We start from the raw sequence: 14,909 nt of genomic DNA on the forward strand, positions 1-14,909 counted from the left end.
TATCTATCTATCTATCTATCTATCTATCTATCGAGAGGTTATATACATATGTAACCTTCAGATATTCTATTGCTTGTGTTTCTCTGAAGAATTCTAACTAATACCTGAAGAAAGACTGTCTTAAGGAGACTAAATCATAGAAATGGGCCTCATTAGCCCCCTAGGAGCACAAGCTTCAGAAATATGAAAAAAGCTTCAGATCAAAAATATGCTGAAGGTAATTTTCACAGATGAAACAAATGTGGGATCCAGGAGCCTAAGAAACTCATAGCATATGGTTATGAAGGGTTTCTGGTAATAGTGGACTAGATTATTTCAACTAACCCTTTGCTTTAAAAAGAAGGAAAAGTATCTCCTTACCTACTTAATATCATCAAAGTGACCAGGTAGTAAGGAAATAGCAAGCCCGTATCTAAAGGGAAGTGTCTCACCAGAGCTACATGATAAACACCAAAGCTGTTTTTGCCCTGAGGATATTTGTCACAGCAAATGTGAACATTGGTTTGATAGACTTGAAGGTCAAGAGGAATTGCAGTCAAAGTTCATACGTGCCTAGGCTAGGGAGTCCAAGAGGAGAGTCCTCCCAAATTGAACTAGGACTTCATAGGGGTCTTTTTTTTTTTTAATTAGATAAATAAGATCAAAATTTAGAAACAAGCAAAAAATGGCAGCTACTTACTTAGACAAACAATTAAATTTACATCCAACTCACAATAATAGCAATGGAAGCCAAAAGACAAGGGAAAATAGTTACAAAGTGTTGAAGTAAAGTAACTGCTATACATTGAAAAAATACTCTCAAGAATGAGAGCAAAATAAAGACATTTTCAGACAAATAAAACATGACTGACTTGAGCACAAAGGCAAGTGATCCCAAGAGGTCTGAGATACAAAAAGTAACCAAAAATAAAGATATTGGTAAATTTCTAAATCTAAATAAAAAATTAAATCCAAAAATGCTGGTGTACTATAGAGTAAAAAAATAAAGGGAGATAATTAAAATAGATGAAAACAAACTGTAAACAGGGAAGGACTAGAAGGAACCTTCTGCCTAGGTCCAGCACCTTCTATGACTGGGTGGTAAGCCTGTACAATTCTGGTGTTCAGGGTAAGAAGCCCACTTACCCACAGACATAGATTATGTATGCCAACATCAACTTTATCAGTAACAATAATAATATCTTGCTTTTTTCATCATATTTCCAAGTTGGTTCCAATAACTCAGGTAAGTGAAGTTCCCCCAGAATCCCCAACAATAGAAATTGCATAATTCTGACTACTCTGTCCATATATAACAATCAAAACAACAATAATAATGACAACAACATCAAAACAACCACTAAGTGCTGGTGACTGTTCTCCACGCATCATACACGTTATCTTTAATTTTCATCACAACTCTGAAAACTAGTTATTATCTTTGCATTATTTGTCCACTAGGGTTTCTGTGAGAGGAAGAACCTTATCCAAAAGGTAACAGGATGCAAGTTTACCCAGGTGGACACAGGTAATTTCTAACTTGTTCTTTCTCTATGGTAAGTCAAACACCATCCTTAGATTCCAGGCCTTTTGTCTATAATGATGGCCGAGTCCTGTCATCCATGTGTTCTCCCTAGACAAGGGCTAAATCTATGTCAGTGCTTTTCTCTTTAACCTTATATACACTGGGCACTATCTTTCATTTGCACTCACTCAAAGTCCTTCACTGGCTTTAAAAATCTGACCTCTAGTGCATGGCCCCGTACCTATGGCACATTTAGCACACCAACCAGGAACCCAAGATAAGTTTCACCCAGTTGTAACTGTCACAGCAATATCAGAGTAGAAGTCATGTCCTAGAGATCTTTTTTAAATCTAGGCCAGGAATCATCAAATTGACTGTCAGATCAAATCTGCCCTGCTACCTGTTTGGATAAGTAAAGTGTTACTGGAACACAGCTACATTTATTCATTATGCATTATGTATGGCTGCTTTTCAAACTACCATAGTACAACTGCATAGTAATGAAAGGGACTACAAAGCCCACAAAGCCAAAAATATTGACTAGTTGACCTCACAGAAAATTTTCTCACCCCTGGTTTAGATGTGGAGACTGATTCCATATTCTCATTCCTCTAAGAGGTAAGTATAATTCTTTCCCACACATGGTCAGAGGCTGCATCCCTGACACCTGTGAACTTGCATCAAGTTGATGACAATAATGATACTTGAAAGTCTACTTCCTCACTTCTAATCAAATGTCTTTTAATCAGATTCCTCAGCCAGCAACTCTACCAGTCTGCAACTATGCATGTTCCCATGACAGCATTTTTAAGGAATATATAACAATGCTTTCAGTTGCCTACAATTAAAAATAAACTTAGAGTCAATGACTGATACTCCCATCTATTAAAAAGTATCCAGGAAATTGAACTGAAAGACATGTTGTGAATGAATTACTTAATATATGGTATTACTGATTGCACAACACAAACTCTCTGGAGAATGGCTAAGTCTTCCATTTCACTCTAAGTTACTGATACCCCACATGAGGCTGCTGATAACTTGAGGCATGGTTTCTAGTTGTCAAACGGCTTTACTGGATAATATTCAAGAGGAGAGAAACTAACAACTGTTGATAACCTAACACGTGCTTTTTACTAAGATAGGCATCTTGTGGAAATTACCATATTTAATCCCCCCAATAGCCTATGAGGTAAGTATTATTACTCTGTACAGACTAATACACTCAACTGAGAGAGAGAGACAAGCAAGTCCCAAAAGTCAGTCAGGATTTGATACGGCTATGGGAAAGACAATTCTACAACTCTCAAAGTGTCCTTGAGTTAAATAAACTCAAAATTTGCAAGGTACTTTTTATCCAGATTGTTATCCTATAAAGTATGTCATCAACACCTGCTGAAAGCAGATCCCTGCTGTGCCAGCCATCATCTCCTTAGTTCCTGGATTGTGAGGAATTTACTTCTGGGAAAGAGTCTGGGATGCTCGAAGGGGCAATCAGAGAACTCAGGAAAGTGCACATTTACCAACTGGTATGAAAGCATTTCAAAATTGTAACAACTGGTACAACTGTACCAGTGCCAACTTGCTGAAAAATAAATCTGTGGAATTCTTTACAACTCAAAATCTGCAATTCTGCAGAAGCATAACCAAGACCAATCACATGAGCTATGCGATTGAGTAAGCGATCTGGGAGTGAGATGCCTGTTTTAGTTTTCAATGATTGGCTATGACTATTCTAATGTTATTTCAGCTCAACAGAAGATGGTAAGTCAGTGCCTCTCACGTGTTTAACCCGTTCTCCTTACAGTGTGTTACCATGCTCCTTTATCACATACAGTCTGATGAACCATTTCGTGCCAGTAACTATAATACCTGGAGTCTCAGTGATCTAATTCCTAGTGTATTTGACAACCAGCAACTAAAAAATGCTCTGCATTATTCAATGACTACATACTGGGCTACTCACCACCACCATGGAGCTCAGTAAGTGGCAAGGGTATATGACACACAATGAAAACCAGATTTTAATGAGGAAACATTAGTCCTCCTCTTTAATAAATAATTTAAACAAAAAGTGCACCATATTTTTACAATTTAAAATTACATAAAATTTAGAGAAAATATTCTTCATCCTAATGATAAACCCCCATGTTATGCAAGCAGGCCATTCTTAAAAAATATTTGAAAATTATGTAGAGGAAAAAAGGAAAAAAGTCGAATGCTAATTATTAAAAGTATGATGAAACACTCATCTGAAGCAGCATCACAGCGCAATTTTAACCATAATTATAATATTATATGTACTTGATTAACTTTTCAGCCCTAGATTCAGATAGCCTCTTTTACAAATAAAGACTCTGCAAAACAACCCAAGCATCTCTCAGAGTATAATTTTCATTCCTCTTTTGATTTATAATGAAGCGCTCTATTTCATACATAATCACAAACTGAGGTTAGTAAAATGGTATTATAATAAAAAGAAGCTAGGAATAATTATATGTAGAGCAGAGTGGTAAGAATGTCTCTTGTCATATGTACATATTTAATTCTCTTAGGTACTCTAATATGATTTTGCTTTTCTAAATGGAAACATATTGATGCACACTGAATAGTTATTTAAAAAAAAAAAACAGATCATAGGCAGTAATTTTGTTTTCCCCTTGACATTAACAAAAATGTATCTCATTCCTCCCTCAACAGGCTCCTTCCAATCTTAATAGGTTGAAAATCTCTCCGCTGTTTAAAAGGCCTCATCTTGCTACCCAAAGGAAAACAAATTCTCAAAATGTCAACAGCCTTAGTTACTCCACAAACACCCAACATTTTAATAACAAGAGATTATGTTGAAACAATCAGAAAACAAAACTCAGAATTGACATTTAATTTTGAGACTACTCACCCCTCCTGGCTTACGGTTGTAATAGCAATGCTTGGAAGTGTCGTCAAAGGTAGCGTGGTGGGTCTGGAAATGCCGTCCCCCTCGGGAGTCCTTGCCCTCTCGCTCTGTCTTTGGGACAGGGGCGGTAACTGTAAGTTTCCTGAGCAACACCTTCTCCCTCTCCAGAGGTCGATCCCAAGCGTGTTACTAGAAGAACTGTAGGATTTACTCAGGCTACATTCAAGATAATCTTTCACATTCTGAGGAACCACAGGGAAAGAAAAAAGAAGAAAAAGAAAATGAAATTCAAATGTCTAAAATGATGCACAGTGGAGTGAAATAAAAACCTAAATGTTCCAGTTGTCAGTCATAAAGTCATGATTCGTGATCTCACAATCAGAATCTAACACTCATATTAAAAGACTAAGAGAAAACAAGAAGTGGGCAGGTTGGCTAATTTTCAACTTTTGGAATAAACATTAGTTGCACATTCTTGGTGATTTTTAGGACAGAAGGTAATATCTACCAGTTAAAGCATGTGGATAGAGGGCTTTCTACCTTCTTTCTCTTTGTTAAATTTGTCTTTTTTTCCCTTTCTTTCTCTTTTTCTCTTAACTTGCTAAAATGAAAACTTATCATTGAATATATATATTGGAAATCAATGTTACTATTCTGCAACATAAGGAAAAATGATGTTAGCTAAGGCATACTCTCTCTTGCTTAGTGTTTTAAAGTAAAAATATTTTCAATCTTAGGAGAGAAAGATCTTGGTAATTATGGAGAACTGACTATTCCTGTTCCCATAAAAGATATTCTCTGAGTTGAGACTTATTTCTCTTTCTTCTCTCTTTCTCTCTTTCCTTCTTTTCTTTCTTTCTTTCTTTGTACTTTTTTGGTAAAATTATGTAAGAGCTCAGGAAAAGAAGAGTCTACTTTATCCAGCCCTGAACTGCACTGCATGTGTTCAGTACATGCCCTCATGCTGACATAAATGAAATACTTGTGAGAAGATAAAGACATTGTGCTGTAGCCACTGATAAGAGTCATTCATCCTCCCTACATCTCTTGGTGATGGTGGTTCCTGGCACTGTTGGGAGTAGGCGCCCCAAATGAGCTGCTCGCTGATGGACCATTCATACCAGCTCAAAGATAGAAAATGTCATAGCACTGCAAATACCCATTGACAGTGACTTGGAGTTCAAAGGATGAAACTGTCACTCTTATCTTAACATGGAATAATGGAGTCCTATCACCAGGCCAAGGTGTCTCACCAAAAAGTCATTCTGTGGCCCTAACAAGACAGCTACTTCCCTGCTAACCTTTCAGAATAGAGTTAGGAAAACCTGGGAATAGGCCTGCAAAAGCTTAAACAAACAAAAGTTCTTTACCTCCCATTCCATCCACCCCTCTCCTAGTTCATACAAGAACAACTAACTCAAGTTTCAGGATCTATCTGGATTGGTGCAACAGATATTTGTTGCATACCTATTATAGCTTTATTCTGTGCTACTTAAGAAGGATACAACAGCAAAAGGAAGCGTCGTATCTATGTTCACAGAAACCTATATTCTAGCAATTTATGCTTATGTGATCCACACAAGACCACTTTTGATGAAGGAAATTGGGGTATGAATAGGCCTGACATCTTTCAGGGGCCCCACTCTTTCTATCTGAAATGGAATAATATGACATTTTCTTGTGCTTAGCAGGAATACCATTTATTTGAAATTTAGTATGACCACAATTCAATAACAAGAAGAAGAAGAGTAACAATCTAGAATTTTCCAGAGTTTAAAATATTCTGGGATGTGTCCAGTGTTTCACTATTTACTAACCAGCTAAGATAAATCCATTGTAGGACTAGCACTTAGTGTAGTTACTCCGTGTGTGTGTGTGTGTGTGTGTGTGTGTGTGTGTGTGTGTTTTACAAATAAGAGGCTGAGGGGAAAGCTTGGTATATAAGTTTTTTTTCCTAAAAGGCATAAAGATAAGTTAATGAAACAGAACCCAAAGTCTTCCTGAAGAGACTCAAGTACCAAAAGCCAGAACTCATGACTATAAATCAGTCTAGTTCTAAATATTCATGTAAAGAAAGTACTGGTTATCTGGAATCAAGTCATGAATATATCATTACCTGCTATGCAAGAGAATTTGTACCAGAGAACAGAAATAAGGATATCATTCAGTTAAACCACCAGTCACTAGAGTCTCCTAATAAAGTTATTGGATGTTTTTCTCTTTTAGAAAAGGAAAATTATTATCAACTAGTAGAAGTAAATGAACTATATGGTATTTATTTGGTACTTGTTATTTGAAAGATAACAAAGTCACACCTACCACAAAATGTCTCCCACACTGACTTGCAAACAGGCTTGAATTTATGAATGCAAAGTCATTCCTTGAGTTAAAAGAATTTGTTTTAAATGATCCAGTTAACATGAAAATACATTCCCACAAAAGAACATAATGAAGTGGCTTTTGAGAAATAACTTAAAACGGTGGGAACATTAATTAATATTGTTTTACAAACACTCATTCACCCATGTAGAGTTATTCATGACTACCTCAAACTCCCTCATTCATGTTCCTCATCTATATAGCAATCCTCCCAATTCCTCACATCCTCAAGGGAAAAGTCTAATTCAGTCAGTTCTCAATTACTGAATTTGAGATCTTAGATTTATATTCCTATTTTAACTAGTATGATTCTGGCTGACCATACCACTCCTCAGAACAAAGACTGGGGGAAAGGAACAGTAATTTGAATGTTACTTCTGGAAATTATAAATTTTAAAATGCATCGTATTATCCCAAATTCGCTCTGTATCTCTACAACCAAGGGAAACAACCCAGTTTGGGATTATCCTCACGGTCCTGGATAATTGTTTGTTTAAAATTTGGTATTTCTGGGGAGCCTGGGTGGCTCAGTCGGTTAAGCGTCCAACTTCGGCACACGTCATGATCTCACGGTTTGTGGGTTCGAGCCCTGCATCAGGCTTTGTGCAACAGCTAGCTCAGCCTGGAGCCTGTCTTCGGATTCTAGGTCTCCCTCTCCCTCTGACCTTCCCCTGCTCATGCTGTCTCTCTCTCTCTCTCTCTCTCTCTCAAAAATAAATTTAAAAATATTAAAAAATTTTTAAAAAACTTTTAATTAATATTTTTGCCAATATAATTCAAAAAGGTTATCACAAAGGAGAAGTTAGTGTGAAACCCTGCATCTAAGTGGGAAGGGTCTGCAGGGAGGAAGGGAAGGGCATCCTAAAGGGACTCTGTCCTAGCTCCAAATCAAAACTAACCAAGTTAGGGGGCGCCTGGGTGGTCCAGTCAGTTAAGCATTCTGACTCTTGATTTTGGTTCAGGTCATGATCTCACAGTTTAATGAGTTCCAGGCCAATGTAGGGCTCTTAGGATTCTCCGTCTCCCTCTTTCTCTGCCCCACCCCTAGTCATGCTCTGTCCCCCTCAAAATAAATAAACTTTAAAAGAAAAAAAAACTAACCAAGTTAGCAACACTGAAGTATCCAGCTGAGGAATATCGGTGCCTAAGTAGTTACAACTTTGTTGCTGTTGCTGTTGTTTTATTTTGGCTTTGCTAGTCTATCCCAGACACTTTTGGAGCTTGCCCCATTTTGGAATTCTTCTGATTAAATTCCTAGTGAGGAAATGGGATTGGGTCCCTCCTAGGACTTCTGGTGTGCTTGGGTACAATTCACTTTGGACCATAGGCCAGAGTGTCTCAAACCTTAAGAAACTAGAAATGGATAGTATGGGATGTATCCAGTGACCCCCAGTGACCCTATTAAAACTAAATGTCTTGATGCTCCATGACACAATAACAAAAGTAATTTTGTCTTTGAAAAATGTATTTTAATCATGGGCAATCACCATCACTTATGAGCAGTTTGCCCAGAGGTAAACAATATATTTTATATGTAAAATCAGCCCTTCTTTCTTTCTTTCTCTCTCTTTCTTTTTCTTTCTTTCTGTGTGTGTGTATGTGTGACCCACACACATATTTCCTGGTTCTTCTGTCCTATTCTCTTATCTATTTTCCCTTTTTCACCTCTTCCTCAAACAAGCAGCCCCCACCTGTCTGAGCTATTCCCTAGTTTCAGCTTTTCCCTGATCCTGTAATCCCGTTAGACTTAATTAAGTGCTTGTGTTTAGTACCTGAATAGCACTTAATTTATTCCTCACTTATGATACTTATTCCCAAACACAAAGTACTTAATGCATACTGTTCCTGTGTCATTCATCATAGTAAGTCTCCTATTAAGGTTATTTGTGTACTGTAATTATACAAACACAGTAGTCGTGGTTATGCATTTGCTTATGCTGACAGAGACAAATATAGTATTTTACACACTGTGAAGGCCTTTGCGTATGTTGTTCCCTTTGCCAGAAATGTTCTTCTCTCTGGTCTTCAGAGGGCTCACGGCCCACATGGCATCTCTGTCCATATGTCATCTCCCGTTATTCCTCCATAAACACTCTAGCCTCACCATCCAAGCATTGTTTGCCTGTTGACCAACTTCACTTTTCTGTATAGCTCTTACCATATAATCTATCCATTGATTTCTCCCCTTCTGTCTGGAATATAAGCCTCAAAGGGACATAAACACTATGCTATTGAATCTCTAGACCTAACAAGTATTTGGCAGATAACAGGTGTTCAGTTAAGTGGCTATTTAAATCACTAATAAATTTTTTGATGAATTAAAATAAATGAAAATATAACATATTCCTGACTTAAAGGTGAAAACTTACCTTTCAAGAGTGTGGTATATAAAATGTAAAATCTGCGAAGTTGCTCTTATTGTGAGAGAAGAAATACTGTGTGTTAAACATTTAGGATGAGCTTTGTACTCGAAGAGTCAAGGCACATAATGAAAAGTGCCAGGTCATCACTGTCCACTAGGAATAATGTGCAAGCCACAAATGGGAGCTGAATGTCTAATTTTAAATCTTCTAGTAGTCACAATAAAAAAGTAAAAAAAGAGGGGTGCCTGGCTGGCTCAGTCCAGTGAGCTTCCAACTGTGGCTCAGCATGATCTCACAGCTTGTGATTTCGATCCCTGCATCAGGCTCTCTGCTGACAGCTCAGAACCTGGAGCCTACTTCAGATTCTGTGTCTCCGTCTCTCTCTGCCCCTCCCCCACTTGTGCTCTGTCTCTCTCTCAAAAATAAATAAATATTAAAACATTTTTTAAATAAAGTAAAAAAGAAACAGATGAAATCGCATTTTTTAGGATAGTTGACATACCCTGTTGTATTATTTTCAGATGTAGGTGAAATTACTTTTAATAGTATACTTAAGCTAGTGTGTCAAAAATATCATCATTTCAAAATGTAATCTGTATAAAAATTATTAATGAATTTTTTACATTCTTTTCTATTTATACTATTATATATTCAAAATCCAAGATCCATTTTTACACTGATGGCACATTTCCATTCAGATTGGTGCTTAAGAGTCATATATGGCTAGTGGTTACCATGTTGGACAGTGCACACTAGGTAAAAATTATCCACTCTGGTAGGCTTAATATTCTTTGAATGTGCTTTTCTTCTTTGCATATTCTTATATGCAGCAATCTCCATCTTTTGTCTTGTGACTGTGGCACCTGACTGCCTCAACACAGACTGGGATTATTACTATAAGAAAAGAATCATTAACCATCTTTTATAGACAGAATATATTGCTTCATTTTATTCTTCCAAAATATAGAATCTTAGAGCACACATTATACAAAGTGTGCTTTTAATAAAAAGACAATCCCAAAGTGAGTTTCTTGTAGATTTTTGTTTTTAAGAAAAATGATTTCTAAACTTCCAAAGTTTCCCTTTAGATATCCAGAATAGAGCATAGAAGTCTGAACATCACTTTTTACCAGGGGTACTGAGAACTTAGAATGTGAGTTAAGGGAAGTTCCCTTGTAGTCAAAAAGCAGAGAAGGGGGAAATAAAGAAAGGAAATATCATCACAAGTGATGAAACTAGAACACTACCCAAGAGTAGAAATGGCAATGGCGAAAGGGTAGGTTTTGTTGGTAAGAACCTCACAAGCACAGTTAAGTCTCCCTCTGCACTTGTGGGTCCAAGAAGTTCCCAACAAGCACCTACAGGGACACAGGAAGAGGCTGAGAATTAGCCTCTGCTTGCCTGCTAAGGGATTTGCTTCAACATGTGGCAAAGGGACCAGAAGTCTGTGGGGTATGCAGCCCGAAGGTAAGCACTAGACAGAAAGCAAAGCTTTTAATCAGAACCCCCCTGAAAGGTTAAACAAAGAGTTCACCCAGTGGGGGAGAAGATCAAACTCACAGCGCGCTAAGAAGGTACACTGCCTACGCTGAAAGCAGTTATCACCTGGTACACCTGTCACATGCTCCATCAGCACTGGACCAAGGACAGAGACTTGACAACCAAAGACCTGGGGACATGAGCTGTTCCTCAACTGGACAGCAGTGGAAGCTAGCGGAAAGGGGACAATACAAGACAAGGACAATACCGCACACCTTTTACTATGATGTTAATTAATGCTAAGTCCCTTTGCCCACTGCCATGTTATTAGAGGGAAGGAATAAGAACTAGGAGAAATCCTGAAAGGCAGGGAATTTATGCAAAAGACAGAGTTTTACATTAATTGGCAAATTCAAGTTCCTTCCAGTCTCTCCCCGATCTGTTGAAATAGGAGCTTAATAAGACGAGTTATTACAGAAAGCAAGGAAAAGTACTTCTTTTTCCTAACTCCCTCCTTTCCTCCTGCATATCATATCAGTCAGCATATGATTTTTAATTCAATAACAAACAGAAAATGAGTAAGAACTGGACAATTAAAGTCGCACTGACAGGGGGCCAGGCAATTAAAAGCAAAGGAGATAATTAATCTCAGCTGCCCATGATGCAAAGTTATGTAATGGTAAGTTTATAGACTTCTTCAGATAACCTAGAGCAGGGTTTCTGAAAGAATGCATATATCTAGTCACCTTGGGATCTTGTTAAAATACTGTCTGATTTGTTCATCTAAGATGTGGCTTCAGACTTTGCATTTCAAATAAATACCCAGGCAATGCTAATGCTGCTGCCCTGAGGATCACACTTGAGTAGCCGAGACCTACAGGATGTGTACATCAGGAGCCTCCTACAAGCAGTTGTCAAAGACCCCACCACAGGAGGTGACTCTCAAGGATTAGCTGTGCCTGGGTAATGATGGGGAAGAAAGTCATCAGGGAACTGATCACATATGCAGTGTAGAAAGAGGAGTTTGTAAGAATTAGAATGTGGGCATCCATCAGAGATTGGGGGTTCTGTGAGTGAAACCATGAAGCTGAGGCCATCTCCAAGCTGCAGAGAGGGCACTGTTCCTGTTGTTGACTCTGCAGAATTCTGGCACCAGGTGCAAGCAATGCCTGGGTCATAGGAATGATTAGTGACAAAGTGGTGCTGTTAAACAGCCTAGCCTGCCCTTTGAATAAAATTATAGAGTGACTTCACTGAGCAGACAAAAAGTGGGGAGAACTGAGCAACTCTGACTTTTGGAACTTACATCATCAGCCGTTACTGCCATCACACTCCTGCTTTTCTTCATTATAGAGGCGAAAAATATCCCCTCTTAGAATGTCTGTTATTCGGCACTGTTTTGCTGACAATTTTTAAGACCTACAGGGGAAAAAAAAGACACACACACACAAAGAGCTCAGTACCCTTCGTTGAATACAAATACGTGACTTATTTGTATTCTCCAAGCTAACATTTGAATGTATTTAATGTACATGTATAAGTAAATATCATAATTTTCCAAGCCAATTAAATCTGAAATGAGGAAAAAGAAGTTCGCAAAATACAAAAATCCAAGAAACCAGTGCAAAGCTTCTCAGGCGGAAAGAAAAGAATAGAGGGTAACACTCAGTATACCAAATAATCCATGATCATTAAGAATACAGAAATAATATGTGTTTGTGACAGGCTTTATACTTTCTTATACAACGTTTCATTTAATCTGCATAACAATCTGTGAGATTACTTTCATTTTTTTTCTAACAAGCGAGCAAGTGACCAGAAAAACAATTGAGCCAAGGTAACACAGATTAAAACATGGCAGATTTAGAATTTAAGGAACACAAGGCTTTGATATTGTGGTCAAACAAAAAAAAAAAAAAAGGAAAGAAAAACAAATGAACACAGAATATACACAAACAAGAAAGATCTTAATTTCAATTTTACCATCAGTTTAAACCTCTCATATGTATAAACACATAGGCAAGTATTTACCACAGAAAATTTTAGCAACTGATAGTTAGAAAAAGCTAAAATTCCCTGGTTTAAATCACACAAACCAGGCCATTTTGAAGAAAAAATGCTGTTGTTTATGATATTTGTTTTGTGTAGATCATGGAAAGCCACTTCAAAAACAAGGAACCTCAATAACACTACCAAAATTTAAGGACGCACCTGGTTTTGCAACTCCAAAGGAAAACTAATCTCTTGCTTTGAAAACCCAGGCTTCCAAAAAAGGTCCAAATTTAAAGTTCAGACTTTCAGGAGTCTATAAGAGAATATAAAGAATTCTGTTTGCAGAATTGAACTGGAAAAGATAATACTATAGAAATCACTGAATCCAAAAAGCATTAGTCCATATGGTGGTCTCTCAAAATCTTAGTAAAAAAAAATGTCCTGCATCTTTGCTGACTTCAAGAAGCTCCCGTTTCCTCACTCTGTACATTTAAACTTAATACATGTCTGATTTGAAAAGTCTGCTTCTCAAACATGAAGATATATATAGATTAAGAGCATGATGGAATTGTAGCTATGTGACTAGGAATACTAAGTAGTGGCATTGTACCATCACCCAGGAAACCAGGGTTGAATTTCTAACACATAATTTGACTATATTATGCAGAAGTCGGCAGCAGAACTGACAGAGTGGATAAGAGAGTGGGGGAGGGAGAAACTTCGCTTTTGTAAGTGTTCTGGGAGACAATCCCATAGGTTTTTCAGGGGGTTGATTCAATACGCCAAGGAAAAGAATTTCCTCACTTACACCAAGGAATTATCGTGGCTATTGAACTTTTTGAATGCTGGCCGAACAGGAGTAGCCAGAATTTAGAGCTTTAACTGAAAGGTTCCTTGACACCTAACAAAAGTAGACAAATAACAGACGTATTTTATCACAGGGTGATCTTCAATCTCGAGTGCTTCTATAAGGTAGAATCTGGGGAGGGGGGGGCAGGGGAGGACTCCTAAACTAAAAAAAAGCAAGATTTAAGTTTTACATTCAGGATGGAGATTTAGACATACCCAATTATTATAATACTGCAAAAATAAAAGCATAGAAAAATACTAAAGTAAAAATGTGTAAAATGGTAATAGTGGACATCATATAAGGGTTAGAAGACGTTTTCCTTTCTTTTCCATATTTCCCAAATTTTTTGTGATATAGTATTTTATGAGCCAAAAACTGATTTTATATATTATACAGAATATATTATAATATGCAATATATAAGAATATATAATATATATTAATATATGCATTATATATACATAAAATAAGAACCCACAAAATACACAAGAATATTAACTTATTTTTAAAGTTATTTTATTTCTACAAAATTTACTGTGCCATATATTTGGGAGGACATGTTTTGGGAAGGTAAAGGATATCTACTTATTTGGGATGAATAAACAAAGAAACAGTGACAGGCTAGGACTTAAGTCTTAGGCTATAGCTAGTTGATAAATTATGTGGTCTCTTATGTATCTATTAGGAGGCTGCCAACTAAATTTGCACACTTAATAAAATACATGCAGCATCATGTCATATCAAGGTGCAAAACGAAACACACATGACTGTAAGTTTAGCATCTGTACTATCAAGATGCAAATGTTATTTGCAGTCAATTTCAAAAAATCATAATTAGTAGAGTGTGAGTCTGGAAAGAAAATAAGAATAACAAAATGATCTCTAACAAATTGCTTCACATTCTAAACTAGCAGGAAAAACCTATGAAGCAAATTTACTTTCTCTCCTACATCTGTTTTGATTGCTATTTTTCACTTAAAAATAGGATAAAACACTGCAACTCGAGTATAAATCTCTAGGGTATCTTCGGCAGGGTGGGACAATGATCAAGTTCCCCAGCAGAAATGAAGATCTTAACTATACCTTCTCAGACTTGTGCAAAGTATCATGGGATCCAAATAAAGCTAAATGTGTACTTAGGTTGCTTCCATATCTTGGCTATGTAAATAATGCTGCAATAGGAGCACCTGGGTGACTGAGTCAGTTAAGTGTCTGACTTTTGATTTCAGCTCAGCTCAAGATTTTGTAGTTCGTTGAGTTTGAGTCCTGCATCAGGCTCTATGCTGACAGAGGGGAGCCTGCTTGAGATTCTATTATGTCCTACTCTCTTTGCACCTCCCCTGCTTGCTCTCTCCCTCCCTCTCTCAAAATAAATAAATAAACAATTTAAAATATAATACTGCCGTAATAAACATAGTGTCCACTGATAGACAAATGGATAAAGAAG

The 14,909-nt window shown here is 37.2% G+C and overlaps 1 protein-coding gene across 1 annotated transcript in view; it reads right to left on the reverse strand.

Moving 5' to 3' along the window:
• PDE4B (phosphodiesterase 4B) overlaps nucleotides 1-12,003 on the reverse strand; it is a 433,205-nt gene extending 421,202 nt beyond the window's left edge. Inside the window, exons 1-2 of the mRNA XM_029948623.1 lie at nucleotides 11,928-12,003; nucleotides 4,404-4,642 (exon numbers count right to left, since the gene is read on the reverse strand). Coding sequence (XP_029804483.1) covers nucleotides 4,404-4,642; nucleotides 11,928-11,969 — 281 coding nt within the window. The 5' untranslated portion in view covers nucleotides 11,970-12,003. The remainder of the gene's footprint in view (nucleotides 1-4,403; nucleotides 4,643-11,927) is intronic.
• Nucleotides 12,004-14,909: the final 2,906 nt, after the last annotated feature.

The sequence above is a fragment of the Suricata suricatta genome, chromosome 8, assembly GCF_006229205.1.
Source record: "Suricata suricatta isolate VVHF042 chromosome 8, meerkat_22Aug2017_6uvM2_HiC, whole genome shotgun sequence".
Lineage (NCBI taxonomy): Eukaryota > Metazoa > Chordata > Mammalia > Carnivora > Herpestidae > Suricata > Suricata suricatta.